Source organism: Oncorhynchus nerka, linkage group LG24 (genome assembly GCF_034236695.1).
Source record: "Oncorhynchus nerka isolate Pitt River linkage group LG24, Oner_Uvic_2.0, whole genome shotgun sequence".
In the NCBI taxonomy this organism is placed as follows: domain Eukaryota; kingdom Metazoa; phylum Chordata; class Actinopteri; order Salmoniformes; family Salmonidae; genus Oncorhynchus; species Oncorhynchus nerka.
The window spans coordinates 68,410,316-68,436,359 of record NC_088419.1 but is presented as its reverse complement, the minus strand read 5'-3'; the positions used below and the strand labels follow the sequence as shown (position 1 = coordinate 68,436,359).

General features: G+C 45.3%; 1 protein-coding gene across 1 annotated transcript in view; it reads left to right on the top strand.

Moving 5' to 3' along the window:
- LOC115108495 (SUN domain-containing ossification factor) overlaps window positions 1–26,044 on the top strand; it is a 57,624-nt gene that overhangs the window by 17,975 nt on the left and 13,605 nt on the right. The window contains 13 exon segments of the mRNA XM_065009085.1: window positions 8,732–8,861; window positions 9,925–10,023; window positions 10,104–10,453; window positions 14,853–15,030; window positions 15,565–15,694; window positions 17,170–17,294; window positions 17,398–17,465; window positions 17,898–18,005; window positions 18,252–18,357; window positions 21,207–21,227; window positions 21,522–21,577; window positions 23,958–24,049; window positions 25,760–25,825. Coding sequence (XP_064865157.1) covers window positions 8,732–8,861; window positions 9,925–10,023; window positions 10,104–10,453; window positions 14,853–15,030; window positions 15,565–15,694; window positions 17,170–17,294; window positions 17,398–17,465; window positions 17,898–18,005; window positions 18,252–18,357; window positions 21,207–21,227; window positions 21,522–21,577; window positions 23,958–24,049; window positions 25,760–25,825 — 1,529 coding nt within the window.

The following is a 26,044-nucleotide window of genomic DNA, read 5'->3' as shown; positions in this document are numbered from 1 at the left end:
ACATACTGACTGATTTTCAGATTTGTATTTAAGTTATCTGTGACCAGATGCATTTCTGTATTCCCAGACGTGAAATCCATAGATTACAACTTAATTATGGACTATTTTCCCTATAGGAACTGTAACTCATTTAAATTTTTTGAAATTGCTGAATGTTGGAGTTTTTTTTTGTTCAGTGTCGTAAGGAACTCCTGTCACCTGGTTGTCTAGGTCTTAATTGGACAGAAAAAAACAAAAGCCTGCAGACACTAGGCCCTCGGTGGAATGAGTTTGACACCCCTGCTCTAACCCATAGGCCTGTCAACATACAGTATACCCTCACCACCCCTGGTCGCACATCAACCATTTTCCCACCATGGCATATGTGACATTTGAAGCAGTACATAGTTCAAAGCTATGGCGCTAAGTTTAGCTGTGGCAGTATCCACCCTACGGCTCATTATGGTCTGATTTTTGTATGCTGCCTCTTACATTTACCTACCCACACTGCCATATACAGTTGAAGTTTACATACCGTAGCCAAATACATTTAAACTCAGTAAAAATGTCCTGTCTTAGGCCAGTTAGGATCACCACTTTATTTTAAGAATGTGAAATGTCAGAATAATAGTGATTTTTTTTTTCATCTCCAGCTTTTATTTCTTTCATCACATTCCCAGTGGGTCAGAAGTTTACATACACTCAATTAGTATTTGGTAGCATTGCCTTTAAATTGTTAAACTGGGTCAAACATTTCGGGTAGCCTTCCACAGTAAGTTGGGTGGATTTTGGCCCGTTCCTCCTGACAGAGCTGGTGTAACTGAGTCAGGTTTGTAGGCCTCCTTGCTCGCACACGCCTTTTCAGTTCTGCCCACACATTTTCTATGGGATTGAGGTCAGGGCTTTGTGATGGCCTCTCCAATACCTTGACTTTGTTGTCCTTAAGCCATTTTTCCACAACTTTGGAAGTAAGATCGGGGTCATTGTCTATTTGGAAGACCCATTTGCGACCAAGCTTTAACTTCCTGACTGATGTCTTGAGATGTTGCTTCAATATATCCTCATAATTTTTCTGCATCGTGATGCCATCTATTTTGTGAAGTGCACCAGTCCCTCCTGCAGCAAAGCACCCCCACAACATGTTGCTGCCACCCCCGTGCTTCACGGTTGGGATGGTGTTCTTCGGCTTGCAAGCCTCCCCCCTTTTCCTCCAAACATAACGATGGTCATTATGGCCAAACCGTTCTATTTTTGTTTTATCAGACCAGAGGACATTTCTCCAAAAAGTACAATCCTTGTCCCCATGTGCAGTTGCAAACCATATTGTCTTTTTTATTTCGGTTTTGGAGCAGTGGCTTCTTCCTTGCTAAGCTTTCAGGTTATGTCCATATAGGACTTGTTTTACTGTGGATATAGATACTTTTGTACCGGTTTCCTCCAGCATCCTCACAAGGTCCTTTGCTGTTGTTCTGAGAATGATTTGCGCTTTTCGCACCAAACTACGTTAATCTCTAAGAGACAGAATGCGTCTACTTCCTGAGCGGTATGACGGCTGCGTGGTCCCATGGTGTTTATACTTGCGTACTATTGTTTGTACAGATGAACGTGGTACCTTCAGACGTTTGGTAATTGCTCCCAAGGATGAACCAGACTTGTGGAGGTCTACAATTTTTTTTTCTGAAGTCTTGGCTGATTTCTTTTAATTTTCCCATGATGTCAAGCAGAGAGGCATTGAGTTTGAAGGTAGGCCCTTGAAATACATCCACAGGTACACCTCCAATTGACTCAAATGATTTCAATTCGCCTATCAGAAGCTTCTAAAGCCATGGCATCATTTTCTGGAATTTCCAAGCCGTTTAAAGGCACATTCAACTTGTGTATGGAAACTTCTGGCCCACTGGAATTGTGATTCAGTGAATTATACAATTGTTGGGAAAATTACTTGCACAAAGTACATGTCCTAACCGACTTGCCAAAACTATAGTTTGGTAACAAGAAACTTGTGGAGTGGTTGAAAAACAAGTTTTAATGACTCCACCCTAAGTGTATGTAAACTTCCGAATTCAACTGTGTGGCCGTCAGGTTAGAGCTGGATGTTTGTACAAAGTGGTGATGCTCTGTGATTAGGCCCTCATTGCAACACCGTCAGCACTGGATGATTAGATGATTAGATGCATGGATCTTGTGCTCTGTAGATAAGGAGGATGAGGAAAGGGACATGTATGGTGTGCGTCAGTCAAGATGAAGAGTGAAATAATCAAATGTATTTATAAATCCCTTTTTACATCAGCCCATGTCACATAGTGCTATACAGAAACCCAGCCAAAACAGCAAGCAATGCAGCTGTAGAAGCTCAGTGGCTAGATTAGATTTGGGTTTAGAAAGGCAGGAACCTTGGAAGAAACTAGGCTCTGAGGGGTGGTCAGTCCTCTTATGGCTCTGCCGGGTGGATATTATAACAGTACATGGCCAAGATGTTCAAACATTCACAGATGAACAGCAGGGTCAAATAAAAATAAAAATCACAGTGGTTGTAGAGGGTGCAACAGGTCAGCACCGCAGCAGTAAATGTAAATTGGCTTTTCATGCCGATCTTTCAGAGTTAGAGACAGCAGGTGCGGTGGAGAGAGAGTCTCAAACAGCAGGTCCAGGACCAGGTAGAATGTCCGGTGAACAGGTGAGGGTTCCATAGCCGCAGGCAGAACAATTGAAACTGGAGCAGCAGCACGACCAGGTGGAATGGGGACAGCAAGGAGTCATCAGGCCAGGTAGTCCTGAGGCATGGTCCCAGGGCTCAGGTCCTTGGGGAAAGAGAATTCGAGGGAGAATACTTAAATTCACACAGGACACCGGATAAGAAAGGATAATTACATCAGATATAACAGACTGGCCCTAGGTCCCCGACACAAACTACTGCAGTATAGATGCTGGAGGCTGAGACGAGGTGTCGGAAGACACTGTGGCCCCGTCCGACGATACCCCTGGACAGGGCCAACCAGGCAGGATATAACCCCAGCCACTTTACCAAAGCACAGCCCCCACACCACTATAGGGATATCCGCAAACCACCAACTTACTACCCTGAGACGAGGCTAAGTACAGCCCATGAAGATCTCCTCCCCCACGGCACGAACCCGAGGGGGCGCGAACCCGAGGGGCGCCAACCCGGACAGGAAGAATCCTGTCACTGACTCAACCCATTCAAGTGATCCAAGCCAGTGACCAAGAAGGGAACCAGCCAGGCAGACAGCAAGGTCGGTTCGTCGCTCCAGTGCCTTTCCGTTCACCTTCGCACCCCTGGGCAAGACTACACTCAATCATAGGACCTACTGAAAAGATGAGTCTTCAGTAAAGACTTAAAGGTTGAGAACGAGTCTGCTTCTCTCACATTGATAGGCAGACCATTCCATAAAAATTTAGCTCTATAGGAGAAAGCCCTGCCTCCAGTTGTTTGCTTAGACATTCCAGGGGCAATAAGGAGGCCTGCTTCTTGTGACCGTATGTACGACAAGACCAAATCGTAGAGAGATAGGTAGGCGCAAGCCCATGTAATGTTTTGTAGGTTAGCAGTAAAACCTTGAAATCAGCCCTAGCCTTAACCGGAATCCAGTGTAGAGAGGCTAGTACTGGAGTAATATGATGAAAAATGCTGGTTCTAGCCAAGATTCTAGCAGTCATATTTAGCACTAACTGAAGCATATTTAGTGCTTTATCCTGGTAGCCGGAAAGAAAAGCATTGCAGTCGTCTAATCTAGAAGTGACAAAAGCATGGATTAGCTTTTCTGCATAGTTTTTGGTCTAAACGCTTTTGATTTTTGCAATGTTACGAAAATGGAAAAGCTGTCCTTGAAAATATTTTTGAGTTGGTCAAAAGAGAGATCAGGGTCCAGATTAATGCCGAGGTCCTTCAGACTTTTTTTTTTTTTTTGAGACGATTTTACAACCAAGATTAATTGTCAGATCCAACAGAAGATCTCTTTGTTTCTTGGGACCTAAAACTAGCATCTCTGTCCGTGTTTAAAGTTAAAGAATGTACAGACTTATGTTATGCTCTATATTGATTAGCCTAGAGCATCTATTCTCAAACTGGGGTACGCGCAATTAAAAATGCAATTCACATTTGTAAATATTTTTTTATTCACATTTTCAAACAGTCTATTTTTATTTTCCAATGGGACTATACATTTGGGTGAGTTTTTTTCTCTCGCCTGAGTAGCCTCGTTTCACTGCCAAAAATAAAATGAGACCATCTAGTGTTCAGCAAAATAACACAATGTCAAATACAGGTAGCCTAGTCAAATAATTAACATCCAATCACATCACACATTACTCCCTCGCGGGAATTCCACTACCGGTCCATATGTAGCCAAAAGTAGCTGCTGCTCATGTTGGTATCTACTGATGGCGCAAAAGCCATGACAGGGAGACATAGTGGAGTGGTAACGCTTGTGCAAGCAGTTGCTCCCGATGCCACTTGGGTACACTGCAGAATCCACCGAGAGGCTCTTGCTGCCAAGGGAATGCCTGACAGATTGAAAGATGTTCTTGACACTACAGTGAAAATGGTTAACTTTGTTAAAGCAAGGCCCCTGAACTCTCGTGTATTTTCTGCATTATGCAATGATATGGACAGCGACCATGTAAGGCTTTTACGCTGGTTATCAAGGGGCAAAGTATTGACCTGTTTTTTTGAATTGAGACCAATTTAAAGTTTTCTTTACTGACCATAATTTTCACTTGTCTGACCACTTGCATGATGACTAGTTTCTCACACAACTGGCCTGTCTGGGGGATGTTTTTTCTCTCCTGAATGATCTGAATCTAGGATTACATGGACTTTCTGCAACTATATTCAATGTGCGGGAAAAACTGAGGCTTTGATTTAAGAAGTTGGAGCTCTTCTCTGTCTGCATTAACAAGAACAACACACAGGTCTTTCCATTGTATTATTTTTTGTGTGAAAATGAACCCAAGCTCACGGACAATGTCAAATGTGATATAGCGACGCACCTGAGTGAGTTGGGTGTGCAATTATGCAGGCAGCCAAAGCGGATGGCTATACCGGATTAAGTGATATGACATATGCTATTCAATAAAATAAGCTAATCAGGTAAATAATTAACTAGAAAGTCAGGGCTGTTATCTTCCAAATAAACTCTTAAATATTTTACATCAATAGCAGTCAATATTCAATTGTCACCTTGTTTCAGTCTCATCAAAGTTGTCAATTCTTGGTTATCTTCATGAACCCTGGCTAACAAGTTGAATCGGCAATACAAAATTTGGTTTAATTATTTATTTACTAAATACCTAACTAATCACACAATTACATATACACAGAATGCAGATTATGTCATAAAGAAAACGTCCCTGGTGGACGGAGCCGACATGACGGCTGGCTCCACAAAGGGGTTTGGGTTTGAGTGAAAATGCAGGAAGACTGAGGAACAAAGGGAAGAAGCTGTGCTATCGTAAATACAGTATCTTATGCATTCTAAATTACCGCCCATTTGGAAAAGGAAAATGCAATATTTACTCTGAGCTGCGCTTCAATAGGTTGATTGTAGGTGGAAGGCCGTGTTGCCCAACAGAGATCTTCCTTGTCCTTTGAAGAGTGTCTCTGGTGGTAAACTGGTAATGTTGTAATATCGTCATTGTGTGGTAGATTGGATACGTCGTCCGTCCTTTCCTAGCCCACGTTTACAGCTGCTGTTGCTAACTCAACGGCTAGGATGTCTATTCGCAACCAAAGCTCACGCTGAGTTTGTCTAAGTTCTGTAGTTTACATATTAGTCCTTTTTAACGTATGGACCGTCGTCGGAACTGAAAGTTACATTTTTGTCAAGGGCTTTATATAGGAGGGGAGAGAAGGGCGTGTTTCATAGTTTAGAACCAATGTCTCTTCACAAGAGCAGGCCACTGAGTGAGCAGAGCTTTAACCTTATTTTCTCATTTGGAAGCTAAAATTACATTTAATCTTTTCACAAATAGTTTTAAATTGCACAACAATTCCATGTGAATCTGATCTGAATGTGTAGACTTTCCAAGATACAGTTTATGTCGTCCTGTCATCAGTCATAATGTCTCATGCGCCAACTGATCTGGCATCGTATTCATTGAGTACCAACGCATATTTTCAACTGGTTGGATTACCGAAATATAGTTCCTTTCCCCCCCACCTTTTGATGTTCCCAGACTCTCTATGTTTACAAAGGCTATTCAACAGTCCTTCTGTAGAGTCAAGAGAGGAAAGGGAGAAAGGTATTTATGGGGGGTCCTAAACCTTACCCACTGGCCAACATCATGACAACACAAACAACTGGATTATTCCTTTCATGCCCTGCCTTCAGTCCACTTGCCGATATCTGAACAAGAGAGCCTCATCGAAATTGCAACAAGCGGTTCTGTGAAAATTTAATTTAATCAGAAGCCACTGCCAGATTTCTGGATTGGGCTGCACTCAGAGTATCCTGCCTTGGAAAATCGCGCTGTTAAGACACTGAGGCCCTTTGCTACTATGAACCTATGTAAGAGTGGATTATTGGCCCTCACAAGCATGAAAACTAAATACAGGCACAGACTGTGTGGAAAAAGATTTAAGACTGAGACTCTCCAATACAACCCTACTTGGAGAGTTATGTCAAATCAAAATTATTTATATAGCCCTTCGTACATCAGCTTATATCTCAAAGTGCTGTACAGAAACCCAGCCTAAAACCCCAAACAGCAAGCAATGCAGGTGTAGAAGCACGGTGGCTAGGAAAAACTCACTAGAAAGGCCAAACCCTAGGAAGAAACTTAGAGGAACCAGGCTATGAGTGGTGGCCGGTCCTCTTCTGGCTATGCCTGGTTTCAAGCACACTCTTCTCATTAATCTGTGAGTTATTCACAGTTTTTCGATGAACAAATAAGGTTTTATATGTACGATGATTAAATAAAGAGCAACATTATTGATTATTATTATTTGTGCCCTGGTCCTATAAGAGCTCTTTGTCACTTCCCACAAGCAGGTTTGTGACAAACACTTACACACACAATACTAAATGTATTGTGTGTGTGGCAGGCTTACAATGATGGGTACGCAGCTGGAGGTTGAATGTTTGAAGGTGTACGGGACTATAAAAAGTTTGGGAACCACTGGTCTAGAAGATCAGAGTCCTTAACTTCACCATGGTAAACAACACACATTCACCTTTCTCAGGATCCTCTCAAGTCCTGCCATCAAACTAATAGGCTAAAACATAGTCCAGATTGTGTGTGGCCTGACAGTGATGTCTGAGTGGTTAAGGTGAAGCTCTCAGGTTTCAGAGCAAGGGGTGTCTGTGTGAGGTGACAATTGCAGCGTCTTGTTGCTGTTGTTTAGATTCATACTGGGCTTCAAAGACTAGGCCCGAGGGAAAAGTACATTGTGTAAAAACCATTTAATTAAAGTGTGTGTGAAGCTGAACATTGTGGACATGTTCAGGCAGGCCCCACGCTCATTGAGCCCTAATACACACACACACACACACCCACACCTCCCTTTCCTGCCACATCACCTCGGCCTTTACCCCTCTGATCAGATAAACACAAAAAAAACCTGCTCTACTTCTCTTTTTGTTCACCTGTTTATCTCGATGTTGTGCCCCTTTCTGACTTTCAGTATAAACACAAAAAAACAGTAGTTTGGTTCAGTGTTCAGCAAGCCCAGTCCTGTTCCTGTAAGGCAGCGGTGGCAGGGATGGCATTGGCAGGGCAGTTCTACAGTAGTTTGGTTCAGTGTTCAGCAAGCCCAGTCCTGTTCCTGTAAGGCAGCGGTGGCAGGGATGGCATTGGCAGGGCAGTTCTACCGTAGTTTGGTTCAGTGTTCAGCAAGCCCAGTCCTGTTCCTGTAAGGCAGCGGTGGCAGGGATGGCATCTTCTACAGTTTTTTGGTTCAGTGTTCACCTGTTTATCATTGGCAAGAGTTCTACAGTAGTTTGGTTCAGTGTTCAGCAAGCCCAGTCCTGTTCCTGTAAGGCAGGGATGGCATTAGAGTTCCTTTTGGTTCAGTGTTCAGAGTCCTGTTCCTGTAAGGCAGGGATGGCTAGGGATACTAAGACCAAAAGGAATCCAGTGGCAGGGATGGCATTGGCAGGGCAGTTCTACAGTAGTTTGGTTCAGTGTTCAGCAAGCCCAGTCCTGTTCCTGTAAGGCAGGGATGGCATTGGCAGGGCAGTTCTACAGTAGTTTGGTTCAGTGTTCAGCAAGCCCAGTCCTGTTCCTGTAAGGCAGCGGTGGCAGGGATGGCATTGGCAGGGCAGTTCTACAGTAGTTTGGTTCAGTGTTCAGCAAGCCCAGTCCTGTTCCTGTAGTCCAGTTCTACAGTTCCTCCTGTTCCTGTAAGGCAGCGGGCAGGGATGGCATTGGCAAGTTCTGCATGGGGTGTTCAGCAAGCCCAGTCCTGTTCCTGTACAGTTGTAAATGGCATGTCATCAAGGTTTGGTTCAGTGTTCAGCACACCTGTTTGTAAAAATGGCAAAGTTTGGGGGGTACTGTCACAAGGGTGGCTTTTAAAAATTTACCTTTCTGTGTTATTTAATAGTTCTGATGTCTTCACTATTATTCTATAATGTAGAAAATAGCAAAAATAAAGAAAAACCCTGGAATGAGTAAGTGTCCAAACTTTTGACTGGTGCTGCATGCATGCATAATTATTTTTCCACGCACGACAGCGTTGGTACCCCAGCTGTATTGTTCATTGTGTGTTACTGAGCCTGTCTCTGTCTTCCAGGTACCCCAGAAGTCATGTGTGTTGTTCAGCGCACAACTCGTCAGGTCCAGGTGTGTCTAGTGGAGACAGCAGCCCCCCAGAGCATCGTCACGACCATGAGCATGCGCAGTACCACAGGACGGACCTCAAGGTGAGGAGTTGTCTAAAGCACAAACGGACTGGACCACCAGGCTAATAATCCACTACTACACCTAGAATCAGTTACTTACTATGGGGTTTCAGCCAGAAAGGATCATGATCAGACCTGAGTTAACTGTTTGCACGGTGACCCACCTAAAGCGTTTATTTTCCTCTGACCTACCAGTTCAACAAAGCCATGATTGTGAATATGTTAAGGGAGGGGGAGAGGGTTGTGTAGTCCTATATGTGGGGTCATGCTTGACCTCCGGTGAAAGACAGAGGAGGTAAGGCCGTAATGAGTTTGGGATTTGGCCTGGGAAGTGGAGGAGAGGTGTTTGTGTGTATGTGTTCCTGACCTCTGGCTAGAGGTGAGCGGGGGTGGTATTTGGCTGAAGAGTTATGCAAGACTTAACATTGGTGGTTGTTGTGCATTAGATTGTTGACTAGACCTCCTCCCAGCCCCTATTTCTGGCCCCTAGGCTGAGAGCAGGTCTGCTTGTCCGGCCATAGTGTCTTCCTGAGACTATGATAAAGGTAATGTATCTATGCCCTGGCCAGGTCAGACCAGGGGCAGGCCACAGTTCACTCAGCTTTCCCCCAGACCCCACTAGGCCTCACTCAGACTTTGTTTTGACAGTATTAGCCAAATAAAGACTAATCCCTATTAAACTGTCTCAGCCCATATTCACACACAACTCTGAACTGGGGGCCTGAGGGAGAGGGGTGGGGGGCTGCTATGTCAACACATATTTAGTCCTCCGGGCATGTAAGTACAAGCCTGCTGCATGCTGGCATACTGTCAATGTACACATGGCAAACAGGCCTGTCTGTACTGTCGGAGCCGTGCTGTCAGTCCCTTATAGCCTTTTGTTCTGTCCCTCAGTCTAACAAAGAACTGTTTCTCAGCCTGAGACGCTCACTCATTCTCCTGTTTTTTGGTGTTCTATCATTCTGTCATGTCTTCTGGCGAAAGAGGCTAGCCTACTTCAGTTTACCATAGTTTCTGTAGAACTAAAACTTCCTATTCGAAGTGTGTGCGTCATGTTCTAACGGCGCGTGCGCCTGTTCCCCAGATGGAGTCGCCGAGGACACACACACACTCCTCCTACGACGTGGGACTGGAGACAGAGAGGGCTGCACTAGAGGAGCCCAACACACACAACACTGAACAGGTAACAGGCACACACACACACACACACACACACACACACACACCGACGGAGCGAATTGAACTGATGTGTGTGTTTTCCAGACTGTGAATCAGGAGGAGCCTGTAGTGGTAGAGGTCTGGTCAGCCCCAGAACCACACGCTGATCCTGAACCCCCCGCTGCTGCTGCTGAGCCACGCACACAAATGACACAGCCTCACACACACACACACCCAGAGCCCGATACACAACTCCCTCCCCTCCAGGACCAGGCAACTCCACCCTCCTCCACCCCATCGCCCAGCGATGACCTAGCCCAGGACCAAGCCTCCACAGACGCACCGGCCAAGACCCGCAGTGATGCCCTGGCAGAACCCAGCCCAGCCTCGGCCACAGAAGACCCCCAACACACACCTACCTCTACCTCTCACACCCCTGCTCCAGCCCCAGCCAGGTAATACTGCTTCATTCTATAGCTAGATGACTCCTGATATCTCCAGGAGTGAGGACTATAATTGTCTTAATCTGTTTTTGTCTAGTACTTTCTTTTTGCCTTCTAGGGCCACCTACTTTAAGTGCTCCCGGTCTTCCGAGTAGCCCACTTGGTGTGTGTGAACTGCTGACTGCTCATAACTTGAAGATAGTTATTGACACATCAACCAGGATTAAGGGGCAGGAAGGGTCCACATCACTCGCTCACTTGAATATCTTCCCTAGTTACTTTTCAGATCTAATTTAGCTCTTTTATAGCTTTGGCAACTATGTGTGTGTTCTCTCAGTTCGCTCCTCTCCATGTAGGCTTTAAAGACGCTCCCCAAACCTTGGCTGCAATCCAACTCATTTAGTGTAGCCTGCGAGAACAATGTGTAATTCCTGGTCTCCGGCAGAGTTTTGGAACTTCCGAGTTCATCTCAGCCTATGCTGCCCTGACGAAGACGCAAACGAATACATGGATTACCCCAGAGAACACTGCTACTCCAGCTGCTCTCCATCTGACTACGTTTTCTCTCATAGTCCAAGAGCATCTGGTCGTCGCGGTGGTGGCACAGGGCTATTTTCTCCCTCTCACCTGTCCATCTCCTCATTTGTATTCCATGCTGTCACTGTCACTTGTCCACTCAAGCTTAACATTGTCATCTATCACCTGCCAGGTGCCGTTAGGGAGTTCTTCAATGAGTTTGACACCTTGACAAGCTCATTGCCCGACGATGGCTCACCACTCTTCGTACTTGGTGACTTCAACCTCCTGACGTCTGCCTTTGATTCACTTCTTTACAACTCTTTCATTCCCCTTCTTGCCTGTTTTGACCTCACACTTTCCCAGTCCCCTCTTACTCACAAGGCAGGCAATACACTTGACCTCATCTTTATTAGAGGCTGCTTGCCTTCTAATGTCACTGTAACCCCTCCAGGTCTCTGATCACTACTTTGTTTCCTTTTCTGTCTCCTTTTCCTCCAACCTTAACCACTCAGCCCCTACCCAGATGGTCATGGGCCGTCACAATCTTTACTCTCTCTCACTCCTCTCTCCTCTTCTCTCCTATCATCTCTCCCTTCTGATAATTCCTTCTCCCTCCTGTCTCCTGACTCTGCCTCTTTGACCCTACTATCCTCCCTTTCTGCTTCTTATGACTCGTATTGTCCTCTTTTCCCCCGGCCGGCTCGGCTCTCCCCTCCTGCTCCGTGTCTGAGTAACTCATTGCGAGCTTACAGGGCTGTGGCCAGCTGAGTGAAAACTTTCGGGGGACCTATTGTCCTTTCACTCCCTCCTCTCTACCTTCTCTTCCCCTGTCTACTGCTAAAGCCACTTTCTATCACTCTAAATGTCAAGCTTCTGCCTTCTCCTCCCTCCTTAATCCCCCTCCCTCCCCCCTCTCTGCGGATGACTTTGTCAACCACTTTGAAAAGGTTGACGACATTTGTTGCTCATTCACTCAGCCTATTAAGTCCACTGGTCCCACTCCCCTACACCTTGATCACTTTCTCCCTCTCTCTGCAGAGGAAATCTTGTGACTAGTGAGGTCCGGCCGCCCGACAACGTTCCTGCTCAACCCCATCCCCTTCTCCAGACCATCTCTGGAGACATTCTCCCATTCCTCACTTCCCTCGTCAACTCATCCCTGACTTCAAAATGGCCCGAGTCGCTCCCCTCCTCAAGAAACGAACACACTTTAACGTCAAATCCTACAGACCGGTATCACTTCATGATTCTCTTTCCAAAACACTTGAGGGTGCTGTCTCTGAACAACTCTCTCACTATCTCTCTCAAAACGATCTTCTTGACCCTAACCAGCTTCAAGATGGGTCACTCAACCGAGACTGCTCTTCTCTGTGACAGAGGCTCTCCTCACTGCCAAAGCTGACTCTCTCTTCTGTTCTCATCCTCCTAGATCTATCTGCTGCCTTCGACACTGTGAACCGTCAGATCCTCCTCTTCACCCTCCGGGCTGGGTGTTTCAGGCTCTGCACACTCTTGGATTGCATCCTACCGGGCAGGTTGCTCCTACCAGGTGACATGGAGAGGATCTGTGTCTGCAGTCTCCTCACTACTGGTGTCCCCCAGGTCTCTTGGTCCTTTCCTCTTCTCTCTCTACACCAAGTCCCTCAGCTCTGTCATATCCTCACATGGTCTCTCCTATCATTGCTATGCGGATGACACTCACCTACTTTTGGGCTTCCCCCTTCTGACACCCAGGCAACATGCATCTCTGCAAGCCTGGCAGTTATCTCCGCTTGGATGTCGGTTCACCACCCTAAGCTCAATCTTGACAAGATGTAGCTGCTCTTCCTCCCGGGGAAGGGCTGCCTGCTCCAAGAACTCTCCATCATTTTGACAACTCCACGGTGTCCTCATCAAAGCAGTGACCCGCTCCTGCATGTTCATGCTCTACAACATCCGTAGAGTACAACCCTTCCTCATACAGGAAGCCGCGCAGGTCCTAATCCAGGCACTTGTCATCTCCCGCCTGGAATACTGCAACTCGCTGTTGGCTGGGGTCCCCGCTTGTGCCATCAAACCCATGCAACGTATCTAGAACACTGCAGCCCGCCTGGTGTTCTATCTTCCCAAGTTCTCCCATGTCACCCCGCTCCTCCCATGTCACCCGCTCCTCCCATGTCACCCGGCTCCTCCCATGTCACCCCGCTCCTCCCATGTCACCCCGCTCCTCCCATGTCACCCCGCTCCTCCCATGTCACCCCGCTCCTCCCATGTCACCCCGCTCCTCCCATGTCACCCCGCTCCTCCCATGTCACCCCGCTCCTCCCATGTCACCCGCTCCTCCCATGTCACCCCGCTCCTCCCATGTCACCCGCTCCTCCCATGTCACCCGGCTCCTCCCATGTCACCCGGCTCCTCCCATGTCACCCGGCTCCTCCCATGTCACCCTCCTCCCATGTCACCCCTGCTCCCCATGTCACCCATGTCACCCCGCTCCTCCCATGTCACCCCCGCTCACTCCCCCATGTCACCCTGCTTCTCCCATGTCACCCCGCTTCTCCCTTGTCACCCGCTCCTCCCCCGTGTCACCCCGCTTCTCCCATGTCACCCCGCTTCTCCCTTGTCACCCTGCTTCTCCCATGTCACCCCGCTTCTCCCATGTCACCCCGCTCCTCCCATGTCACCCCGCTCCTCCCCATCCCATGTCACCCCGCTCCTCCCATGTCACCCCCATGCATCTCCCATGTCACCCCTGTCCCATGTCACCCTGCATCTCCCATGTCACCCTGCTCCTCCCATGTCACCCCGCTCCTCCCATGTCACCCCGCTCCTCCCATGTCACCCGCTCCCATCCCCCGCTCCTCCCATGTCACCCCGCTCCTCCCATGTCACCCGGCTCCTCCCATGTCACCCGGCTCCTCCCATGTCACCCGGCTCCTCCCATGTCACCCGGCTCCTCCCATGTCACCCGCTCCTCCCATGTCACCCTGCTTCTCCCATGTCACCCGGCTCCTCCCATGTCACCCCGCTCCTTCCTCACACTCCACTGGCTTCCAGTAGAAGCTCACATCCACTACAAGACCATGGTACTTACCTACGGAGCAGCAAGAGGAACTGCACCTCCCTACCATCAGGCTCTGCTCAAACCCTACACCCCAACCCGAGCACTCCGTTCTGCCACCTCTGGTCTCTTGGCCCTCCCACCCCTACAGTAGGGCAGCTCACAGTCAACCCAGTACAAGCTCTTCTCTGTCCTGGCACCCCAATGTTGGAAACAGTGTCTCCCTGAAGCTAGGACAGCAGAGTCCCTGCCCATCTTCTGAAAACATCTACACACTACCTCTTCAAAGAGTACCTTAAATAATGCCCTTGCACCCTCTCCTCAAAAAGCCTTTAGTGAATGAGCACTTGCACTTGACTCTTTTCCCCTTTACTAGCTCTGACTTTGCTGAGAGTACATTTTTCTTCAATAAAGTAGCTTACTAACTCTATGTGGTTGTCTCACTATCTATCTTAAGACGAGTGCACTGCTAAATGACTAAAATTAGAAATGTGTATTGTACGTATGATGTATATGTATATGTTATTTCTGTTAATTTAGCAGAATTATGGGTCCACGACAACTTCCTCTTTGGTATAAATAAAGTATTTATCGTATCGTAAGAGGTGGTGTCACTAGTCAACCTCTGATGTACATTGCTATTTAACTGATATTCCCTTTGGGCTGAAATAGTTTTTTGTTGTCGAGTTTTTCACGTAATTATTATTTTAAAAATGTAAATGCTATTGAAATAAATGTTATTTTTAATAATGTTATTGAAATAAAATACTGTGGATCCAGATTGTTTCTCCTTTCATCCCCTCTAACCCGCTCTTCTGTCCTCCACTCGCCTTCTCTCCCTCTCCCCCATAGTGGTGATGCTGACCTAGTGGAGAGCCAGTCAGAGCAGGATCAAATTCAGGCTGGTTCTGATGCTGATGTCCAAGCATCTGTCAGCCCAGAGGACCCAGACCAGGACCAAGGTCTACCAGAGCTGGACCTGGGGGGAAACACCTCCCACAGGCACCAAGACACCGACCAAGACCAGCAGGTGAGAGGGAGTCCTACAACCTATTCCTCAGTGTTACAGAGAGTAGACCGTTAGTTATGCCACTGACTGTAAATGTAATAGGAGTGTAGAGGTTTATGTGTGAGCATTGGGGGGAGGAGCTACACACAGCTTGGCAGCCAATCCTCAGTAAATGAACCCTCTGCTCCCTCTGCCTTTCTGTTACTGGGAGGAGGGATGGAAGGGAGGGAGTGAGCGAGAGAATGGAAGAAGAGGGTGGGAATGAGAGAAGAAGAGGGTCAGCCTTTGTTTGTAGATGGTGATGAATTAAAAGCCCTGTCCAGTATTGGTACAGAGCTGTTCTGTTCTCCAACTACATTGGCTGCAGACAGACAGAGCTGAACCGGATTGGCCCGTATCTGTGTGTTAATGAACAGGCTTTGCCATGTGGTGGCTTTGTCGACCGTTCTGGGGTCTTATCAAGCGATTGTGTAATATATAAATTACAGCTCACTGGACGTGTCTGTATGACGTGTATGACGTGTCTGTATGACGTGTGTCTCTATACCTGTCAAGGCAGTGGATCAGGCAGTGGATGCCAGTGATGCCAGCGCTATTGAGACAGACCCCTCAGTGCCCAGTAAGGAGGACATCCCAACCTTCGACGAGTGGAAGAAACAAGTCATGGAGGTGGAGAAAGAGAAGAGTAAGAAACACACACAGGGACACGTTCCCATCATTAATATCATGTTCAGGAGAAGCTCAGTGACCATGAAGAAGGAATGATGGTCGCAACAGTCATTTTTCAGACAAACTAGTGCAGAGACCTCACATCTCTTTCCTCCTTTCAACTCACTCGATCTCTTTCTCTCTTCCCTCCATCTTCCTCCTTCCCTCTATTCTTTCTCTCTATCCCTCATAGTTTCTCCCCTCTTGCCTTTCATTCTTGAATCTCTTCCCTCTGAATGAGGGCAGTATGGGTACTGGACCATGTGTGTGTGTGTTGTCAACCTCTCACCCTCCTCCTCTGAGACAGCACTCTTTGTCCACTGTCATGAATGGCCCAGACCAACAGACATGCATGAGTTCACACACACTCTCAAACTCCACGCCACATGCACTGCACACACACACACACACACACAAATACTTCCAGATTGCGTACAGTACCCTCACACTCTTAGATCATAGACAGTGTGCAGGGTCAGTAAACCCATTGTGTTATTATCCGCTGAGCTAGAAACTGGACCTTGTGTAGATCTCCTGTCCTCAGCGTCACCATCACAGACCAGACAGACCCATTTATAAACAGATGGCGTGACGGTGGTAATTGTGTACCACGTCATCCATTCATATGTTTTATTTTTTTTGTAATTTGTACACTATGTTACGGATTTGGAAGTGTTTAAGGTCCCGGACTGCATCTTTCTTACACACACATGTTTTGTTCTATCCTCGTGGGGACCTAAAATCCTAATTTCCCTAACTCCTAAACCTCTAACCACTAACCCCTTAAAGGCTCTGCATGGTCAATCTGACTTCTGACGAGGCCATACAGCATTTACTACCATGCAGCCTCCACAGACGTCAGGGTTTCATCCTTATTGCGCTGAACAGAGCTGTTGTCAAGGAAGTGCGTTTGTGTTTATACAAGATATACCATCCCCACCTGCCGTCAACCAATCATGTCAATGTGGAGTTATACGGAGCCCTCCACATAGTTAAAACATTTGAGAGGAGCACAGCAACGCGGTACGGAGCCCTCCACATAGTTAAAACATTTGAGAGGAGCACAGCAACGCGGTACGGAGCCCTCCACATAGTTAAAACATTTGAGAGGAGCAGAGTAATGCGGTACGGAGCCCTCCACATAGTTAAAACATTTGAGAGAGCAAGCAGAGCAATGCGGTACGGAGCTTGATTTGGCCTCTGCATGCCTCCAGAAGCTTGGCAATTGCGTCACACCCTCCATATGAAGTTTCCGACCACATTTTCGGATCGAGCATAAATAGAGTTTTACCTTAACCCCTAAGCTTAAAATAGCCTTTGTTGACATGGGAAATTTCCCCACGGGAGAATTTTCCTCTTTTTTTTACTATCCTTGTGGGGATTTTAGGTCCCCTCAAGGATAGAAGAACCAACCCACACACACACACCTCTTAACCCCCCTGTCTTCTCCAGCTCTGTCCCTCCATACCTCTTCAAGTGGAAGCCCCCCTGTGAAGAAGGTACAGAAGAACTTTAAAAACAACTATGCTTCTGTGGAGTGTGGTGCTAAGATACTGTCAGCTAACACAGAGGCCAAGGTAACACACAGTCTTTGTTCTTAGAACCGTAAGAATCCGTCCATTGACTCATTATGTGTCTCATATTTGCCATTTTGTTCTCTCTATCCTCTCTGGTTTCCAGAGTACATCTGCTATCCTCATGGAGAATATGGACCTGTACATGCTGAACCCCTGCAGCATCAAGATCTGGTGAGTCACACACACATTCGAGGGGCGTGTCTATACTTGCTGATGCAGGAGACGTTGTCATTTTTGCTTCAGTTAAGATTGTGCAAGAGGGATACACAGTTTGAAACAATCATGAGAATAAATAAAGGTGTCCGATTTTCAATCTAGTCATCTCTCGTTGTTTAATTTTGTGGACAGTTTGCCCTTCCTCCTCTCTCTCCTGGTCCTGGCTGCTCTCTGTGGAGCTGCAGCGTGACAATGGGTTACTCAGTGTTCTGCTTTGCTGTTTCCTCCAGAAACACACACGCACACATTGTCCCCTCAGCACGTGTGACCCCAACTGCCAACCATCTGCCCAGGCAGAGGTCAAGGGGAGAGCAGGCAGCTGGAAATGATCTCACATTACCATTCCTCATCTACCTCTATATTCCTCTTCCCCTTTTCTCTCTCTAGGTTTGTGATAGAGCTGTGTGAGCCCATTCAGGTGAAACAGTTGGACATCGCTAACTTTGAACTCTTCTCCTCCACACCTAAAGACTTCCTGGTCTCCATCAGCGACAGGTACATGCACACCCTTCCCGTTTCTCTCAGGACACACACACACACCCCTCTGACCACCCCTCTCGTTCTCTTGCTCTCTCTCAGGACACACACACACGCCCCTCTGACCGCCCCTCTCGTTCTCTTGCTCTCTCTCAGGACACACACACACACCCCTCTGACCACCCCTCTCGTTCTCTTGCTCTCTCTCAGGACACACACACACGCCCCTCTGACCACCCCTTTCGTTCTCTTGCTCTCTCTCAGGTATCCCACCAACAAGTGGTTGAAGTTGGGAACGTTCCATGCCCGTGACGAGCGCACCGTCCAGAGCTTCCCATTGGATGAACAGCTCTACGCCAAATACATCAAGGTACATACTTACACACACACACACACTCACTGCAAACACCCATACACAGACAAACTGCAGACACACATTTACATTTACATTTAAGTCATTTAGCAGACGCTCTTATCCAGAGCGACTTACAAATTGGTGCATTCACCTTATGACATCCAGTGGAGCAGCCACTTCACAATAGTGCATCTAAATCTTTTAAGGGGGGGGGGGGGTGAGAAGGATTACTTTATCCTATCCTAGGTATTCCTTAAAGAGGAACACACCATTTGAATTCTATGTTCTGAGCCCAGGTAAATTTCTCATCACTTCACAATAGGTTTCCTATGTCATCAACATGAGACTGGCTCCCTACTGAAATCTCACATCATATATGTGATTGTGAGGGTGAAAATGTGGAAGGAAATATTCTGAGGGTGTTGAAGTATTTCAGCTACCTTTCCTCCCTACTTCTATGTGTAATAAATACAGTACAAATACAGTAAAGAAGTATTGGAAAGTGCCTATTATATTGTAGTCTTTCAACTCTGCTCCTCCTCGCCATCTTCTCTTATCTAACGCTTTAAGTGTTATTGCATTTATTTATTTAATTCTTTGTGTAGTTTAAAATAATATTTTTGCGGATATTTTTTTGTGGTGTTGGGTTCATATGAATATGCCACTGTTACCAAATGATGAATTGTAATTTCACAAACTACTGTGTGAATAGGTCCAAAGTTGATTTAGTTTCAAGAAGAACTGAAGCTGATATCAACCTGATATGTCTTGTTCTGATGTCTCTGTCTAGGTTGTCTGTGTCTCTGTCTAGGTTGTCTGTGTCTCTGTCTAGGTTGTCTGTGTCTCTGTCTAGGTTGTCTGTGTCTCTGTCTAGGTTGTCTGTGTCTCTGTCTAGGTTGTCTGTGTCTCTGTCTAGGTTGTCTGTGTCTCTGTCTAGGTTGTCTGTGTCTCTGTCTAGGTTGTCTGTGTCTCTGTCTAGGTTGTCTGTGTCTCTGTCTAGGTTGTCTGTGTCTAGGTTCTGTGTCTGTGTGTGTGTGTGTGTGTGTGTGTGTGTGTGTGTGTGTGTGTGTGTGTGTGTGGCTACCTCTTCCCTATTCCTCTAAAGTAACTGCTATGAATACTTACAGTGCATTCTGAAACTATTCGGAACCCTTGACTTTTTCCACATTTTGTTATGTTACAGCCTTATTCTAAAATGGATTAAATACAAATAAATCCTCACCAATCTACACATTATACCCCATAATGACAAAGCGAAAACAGGTTTTTAGACATGTTTGCAAATGTATTACTAATAAAAAACATACCTTATTTACATAACTATTCAGACTCGAAATTGAGCGCAGATGAAATCCTGTTTCCATTGATCATCCTTGAGATGTTTCTACAACTTGATTGGAGTCCACCTGTAGTAAATTCAATTGATTGGACATGATTTAGAAAGGCACACACCTGTCTATATAAGATCCCACAGTTGACGGTACATGTCAGAGCAAAAACCAAGCCATGAGGTCGAAGGACCCTAAGGTCCCTAAGTGGCCCCCATCATTCTTAAATGGATGATGTTTGGAACCACCAAGACTATTCCAAGAGCTGGCCGTCCGGCCAAACTGTGCAATCGAGGGAGAAGGGCCTTGGTCAGGGAGGTGACTAAGAACCCAATGGTCACTCTGACAGAGCTCTAGAGTTTCTCTGTGGAGATGGGAGAACCTTCCAGAAGGACAACCATCACTGCAGCACTCCACCAATCAGGCCTTTATGGTGTGGCCAGACGGAACCACTCTAAAGTAAAAACCACATAACAGCCCTCTTGGAGTTTGCCAAAAGGCACCTACAGACTGTCAGAAATAAGATTCTCTGGTCTGATGAAAAGAAGACTAAACTCTTTGGTCTGAATGCCAAGTGTCACGTCTGGAGGAAACCTGGCACCATCACTATGATGAAGTTTGGTGGTGGCAGTATCATGCTGTGGGAATGTTTTTCAGTGGTTGGGACTGGCAGGCTAGTCAGGATCGAGGCAAAGATGAAGGGTGCAAATTACAGAGAGATCCTTCATGAAAACCTGCTCCACAGCGCTCAGGACCTCAGACTGGGGTGAAGATTCACCTTCCAACAGGACAACGACCCTAAGCACATAGCCAAGACAATGCAGAAGAGGCTTCGAGACAAGTCTCTGAATGTCCTTGAGTGGCCCAGCCAAAGCCCAGACTTGAACCCAATCTAACATCTCTGGAGAGAACTGAAAATAGCTGTGCAGCAACGCTCCCTATCCAACTTGACAGAGCTTGAGAGGATCTGCAGAGAATAATGGGAGGAGCTCCCAAATACAGGTATACCAAGATTGTAGCGCCATACCTAAGACTCGAGGCTGTAATTTCTGCCAAAGGTGCTTCAACAAAGTACTGAGTAAAGTGTCTGAATACTTGTGTAAAAATTTAATTCCTGTTTTTTATATTAATAAATTCCCAAATTTCTATAAACGTGTTTTTCTTTGTCATTATGGGGTATTTTGGGAAGATTGAGGGGACGACGACAATTTAATCCATTATAGAATAATGTAACAAAATGTGGGGAAAGTCTAGGGGTCTGAATACTTTCCGAATGCACTGTATAATACATTTCCCTTTCAATGCTATTTGTACCTTTATTTTGCTTCATATACCTTACCCTGTCCTTTATTGCTTTATCCTTGTAGTCTCTTGTAGAGCAAGCATTCAGTCAACACTGTTATGTTGTCAGGAAATCATTTTACGAAAATGCCAAAAAAAGGATCAGTTGCTTGACTTGCTTGTGGCATGAATCAGCCTTTTCCTGATTTCTCTCCTTTTCCCCTCTCTCTCTCTCTCTCTCTCCTCTTGCATCAGATGTTCATCAAGTACATAAAGGTTAGCGTTCTTCTCTTTTAGAGGTTGTAAATATGCAATGATGCGTTCTATAATGTACCATAATGGGGAGCTTTGGTGGCAGTGCACAGATACTGTAATGCATGACCAAAACCAACTAAAACAAAACACACATTAATAAAAACAGATCGTCAGCTTGGCAAGTTCTACGACATTTGATTTGATTTAGTATAAACTTTATTGGATGACTAGAATGTTAGTGTTGCTGGGTGGTTTAATTAACCAGGTGTGAGTGTTTTACCAGTGGTTTAACCCTTCCTCTCACCTTCCCTCCAGGTGGAGCTCATCTCCCACTTTGGATCAGAACACTTCTGTCCCCTCAGCCTCATCAGGTTAGAGATGTATAGAGGGAGGGAAGGAAGGAGTGGTAGAGAGACTGTCATTTCACTTTTTACAGATGCAGTGCTATGAAAAAGTATTTGCCCCCTTATTTTCTCTATTTTTGCATGTCTTTGATCAGATCTTCAACTGAAACCTAATATTAGATAAAGGGAACCTGAGGTTACAAATAACCCCCCAAAAAGTATGCTTATATTATTTATTTAATTAACAGTTATCCAGCACCCAATTCCCCTGTGGGAAAATGATTTTCCTCCTTAAACTCTAACTGGTTGTGCCACATAGCTACAATGACTGCAACCAAATGCTTCCTGTAGTTGTTGATCAGTCTCTACCATTGCTTGGATGGAGTTTGGCCCAATCTTGCATGCAGAACTGCTTTAACTCAGTGACATTTGTGGGTTTTCACGCATGAACTGCATTCTCCTGTAGAATTCTCTGATACAGAGCAGAATTCATGGTTCCATCTATTAACCGGTCTCGGACTGGGGTTCCGCTAGCGGAATATTCACTTACCTTTGATCTCCATCAGAATGCACTCCCAGGAATCGTAGTTCCACAGTAAATGCTTATTTTGTTCGATAATGTCCATCATTTATGTCCAATAGCTTCTTTTGTTAGGGCATTTGGTAAACAAATCCAAATGCGTGATCTCGTCCATTCGGACGAAACGTTCAAAAAGTTATATTACATGTCGAAGATTCTATACTTAGTTTGACAAGTTTCTATCTTTAGGATGATTTTATCATAAATGTTCAATAATGTTCCAACCGGAGAATTCCATTGTCTGTTGAAAAGCAATGAAACGACAGCTACCTCTCAAGTGAAAGCGCGTGACTGAGAATGAGGCTGTAGGCAGACCACTGATTCAAAGAGCTCCCATCCGGTCCCACATCACATGAGAAGCCTGAAACAACATTCTAAAGATGGTTGACATCTAGTGGAAGCCTTGGAAAGTACAAAATAACCCATATCCCACTGTGTATTCGATAGGGGTGAGTTCAAAAACTACAAACCTCAGATTTCCCACTTCCTGTTTGGATTTCTTTCTCAGGTTTTTGCCTGCCATATGAGTTCTGTTATACTCCCAGACATCATTCGAACAGTTTTAGAAACTTCAGTGTTTTCTATCCAATACGAATAATAATATGCATATATTAGCATCTGGGACTGAGTAGGAGGCAGTTCACTCTGGGCACGCTATTCATCCAAAAGTGAAAATGCTGCCCCCTATCCCAAAGAAGCTAAGGCAAGTCGTCCAGGTCCTGAGGCAGCAAAGCATCACACTACCACCACCACCATGTTTGATAGTTGGTATGAGGCTCTTACTGTAGAATGCAGTGATTGGTTTTCACCAGGCATAATGGGACCCATGTAGTCCAAAAAGCACCTGGGTGATCATCCAGACTCTGGATGATCCATAATGTACTATGGACAGATGAGTCAAGCATGGTGTTGGTAGTGTGATGTTTGACGATGCTTTGTTGCAACAGGACCTAAACGACTTGCCTCAATAGAAGGAACCATGAATTCTGCTCTGTATCAGAGAATTCTACAGGAGAATGTCAGGCCATCCGTCTGTGAGCTGAAGCTGAAACACAGCGATGTCATGCAGCAAGACAATGATCCAAAACACACAATCAAGTCTACATGGGAATGGCCTAGGCAAAGTCCAGACCTAGTCCCGATTTGACATGTTGTGGCAGGACTTCAAACAAGCAGTTCATTGTTAAAAAAAAACACATGTTGCTGTTACAGAAGCTCTTTATGGAAGAGTGGGCCAGAATTCCTCCACAGCGACGTGTGAGATTGATCAACAACTACAGGAAGTGTTTAATTGGAGTCAATGTAGCCAAAGGTGGCACAACCAGTTAGTGTAAGGGGGCAATTACTTTTTCACACCAGGGCATTGGGTGTTGCTTAACATTGTTTAAGAAATGAATTAAATAAGTATGTAGTTATTGTTATTTGTTCATTCAGGTTCCCTTGATCTAATATTAGGTTTTGGTTGAAGATCTGAAAACAAAATAAAAACACCCTTTCTGTCCCCTTTTAACTGGAACTAAGTTCACATCCACTTAACTGCTGCTACTCTGTAGATAAACTACATGTTAAGGTGTACATTCTCTCAGTCGATAAGGTTAAAGGGTTGATGTATATATGAATGTGCCGTTACAGTACAGACATGTCCCTGATGTTGAACCTCTCACTCAAACCCACATCCCCTCAGGGCTGGTGTTTGAGTTAGAGAATACTATAGGGAACAGTGTACTCTCAGCAACATGTCAACCCACCTGTCAGTTTTCTGACAAATTTCAATGTAACCAGATGTTAGTTTGTGTGTGTGTGTTATATAACAGTGTGTGTTTACAGGGTGTTTGGTACCAGTATGGTGGAGGAATATGAAGAGATTGCAGATTCTCAGTACCCCTCAGAGAGGCTGGAGTACCTTGATGAGGATTATGGTGAGATGGTACACTGTGTTTGATAATCGGTTATGAAAGAGATTGTGTTCTCAATAAAGTACTTGATTAGGTGCATCAAAGCAGGGACCGAGAGACTGAAAAACAGCTTCGATCTCAAGGCCATCGACTGTTAGACAGCAATCACTAACACAGAGAGGCTGCTGCCAACATACAGACTTGAAATCATTGGCTACTTTAATACATGGATCACTAGTCACTTTATTCATGTTTATATATCTTGGATCACCCATGTACACTACAGTTCAAAAGTTTGGGGTCACTTAGAAATGTCCTTGTTTTTGAAAGAAACGCAATTTTTTTTTGTCCATTGAAATAGTGTTGACTTTGTTAATGTTGTAAATTACTATTGTAGCTGGAAACGGCTGATTTTTAATGGAATATCTACATAGGCGTACAGAGGCCCATTATCAGCAACAATCACTCCTGTGTTCCAATGGCACGTTGTGTTAGCTAATCCAAGTTGATCCCTTTAAAAGGCTAATTGATAATTAGAAAACCCTTTTGCAGTTGTTAGCACAGCTGAAAACTGTTGTTCTGATTGAAGAAGCAATAAAATTGGCCTGTAGTCTAGTTGAGTATCTGGAGCGTCAACATTTGTGGGTTTGATTACAGGCTCAAAATGGCCAGAAACAAAGAACTTTCTTCTGAAACTCGTCAGTCTTTTCTTGTTGCGAGAAATTGCCAAGAAACTGAAAATCTTGTACAACGCTGTGTACTACTCCCTTCACAGAACAGCGCAAACTGGCTCTACCAGAATATAAAGGATTGGGAGGCCCCGGTGCACAACTGAGCAAGAGGACAAGTACATTAGTGTCTAGTTTGAGAAACAGACGCCTCACAAGTCCTCCACTGGCAGCTTCATTAAATAGTACCCGCAAAACACCAGTCTCAACGTCAACAGTGAAGAGGCGAATCATGGATGCTGGCCTTCTAGGCAGAGTTGCAAAGAAAAAGCCATATACCTCAGGTCTGGCTAATAAAAAAAAAGATTAAGATGGACAAAAGAACACAAATCAAATTTTATTTGTCACATACACATGGTTAGCAGATGTTAGTGCGAGTGTATGGAAATGCTTGTGCTTCTAGTTCTGACAATGTAGTAATAACCAACAAGTAATCTAGCTAGCAATTCCAAAACTACTACCTTATAGACACAAGTGTAAGGGGATAAAGAATATGTACATAAGATATATGAGTGAGTGATGGTACAGAGCGGCATAGGCAAGATACAGTAGATGGTAGACACTGGACAGAGGAACTCTGCCTAGAAGGCCAGCATCCCGGAGTCGCCTCTTCACTGTTGACGTGGAGACTGTATTTCTGATCAATTTGATGTTATTTTAATGGACAAAAAATGTGCTTTTCTTTCAAAAGCAGGGACATTTCTAAGTGACCCCAAACGTTTGAAAGGTAGTGTATATACTGCATTTTGTACCATATATTGCATTTTGCCTATGCTGCTCTGTCATTGCTCATGCATATGTATATGTGTATATATTCTTATTCCTTTACTTAGATTTGTGTGTATTAGGTAGTTATTGGAAATTGTTAGATATTCCTGCACTGTCGGAACTAGAAGCACAAGCATTTCACTACACTTGCAATAACATCTGCCAACCATGTGTATGTGACCAATAACATTTTATTTGATTTAAATAATGTTTCGATTTTTTTCCCCCTTATCTACAGACTACCCTCCTGGGTACCTCCACTCTGAGGACAAGGGGTCCAAAAATCTGCTGGGCTCTGCCACAAGTAAGTACGTACGTACACACAGACACACAATCACGTCAGATTGTTTTGAGCCTACAGTGCCTTAAAGGTATTTCACACCCCTTGACCTTTTCCACATTTTGTTGTTACAGCCTGAATTTAAAAGGGATTACGCTGAGATTAGTTTATCACTGGCCTATACACAAATACCCCATCATGTGAAAGTGGAATTATGTTTTTCTAGATTAATTCAAAACTGAA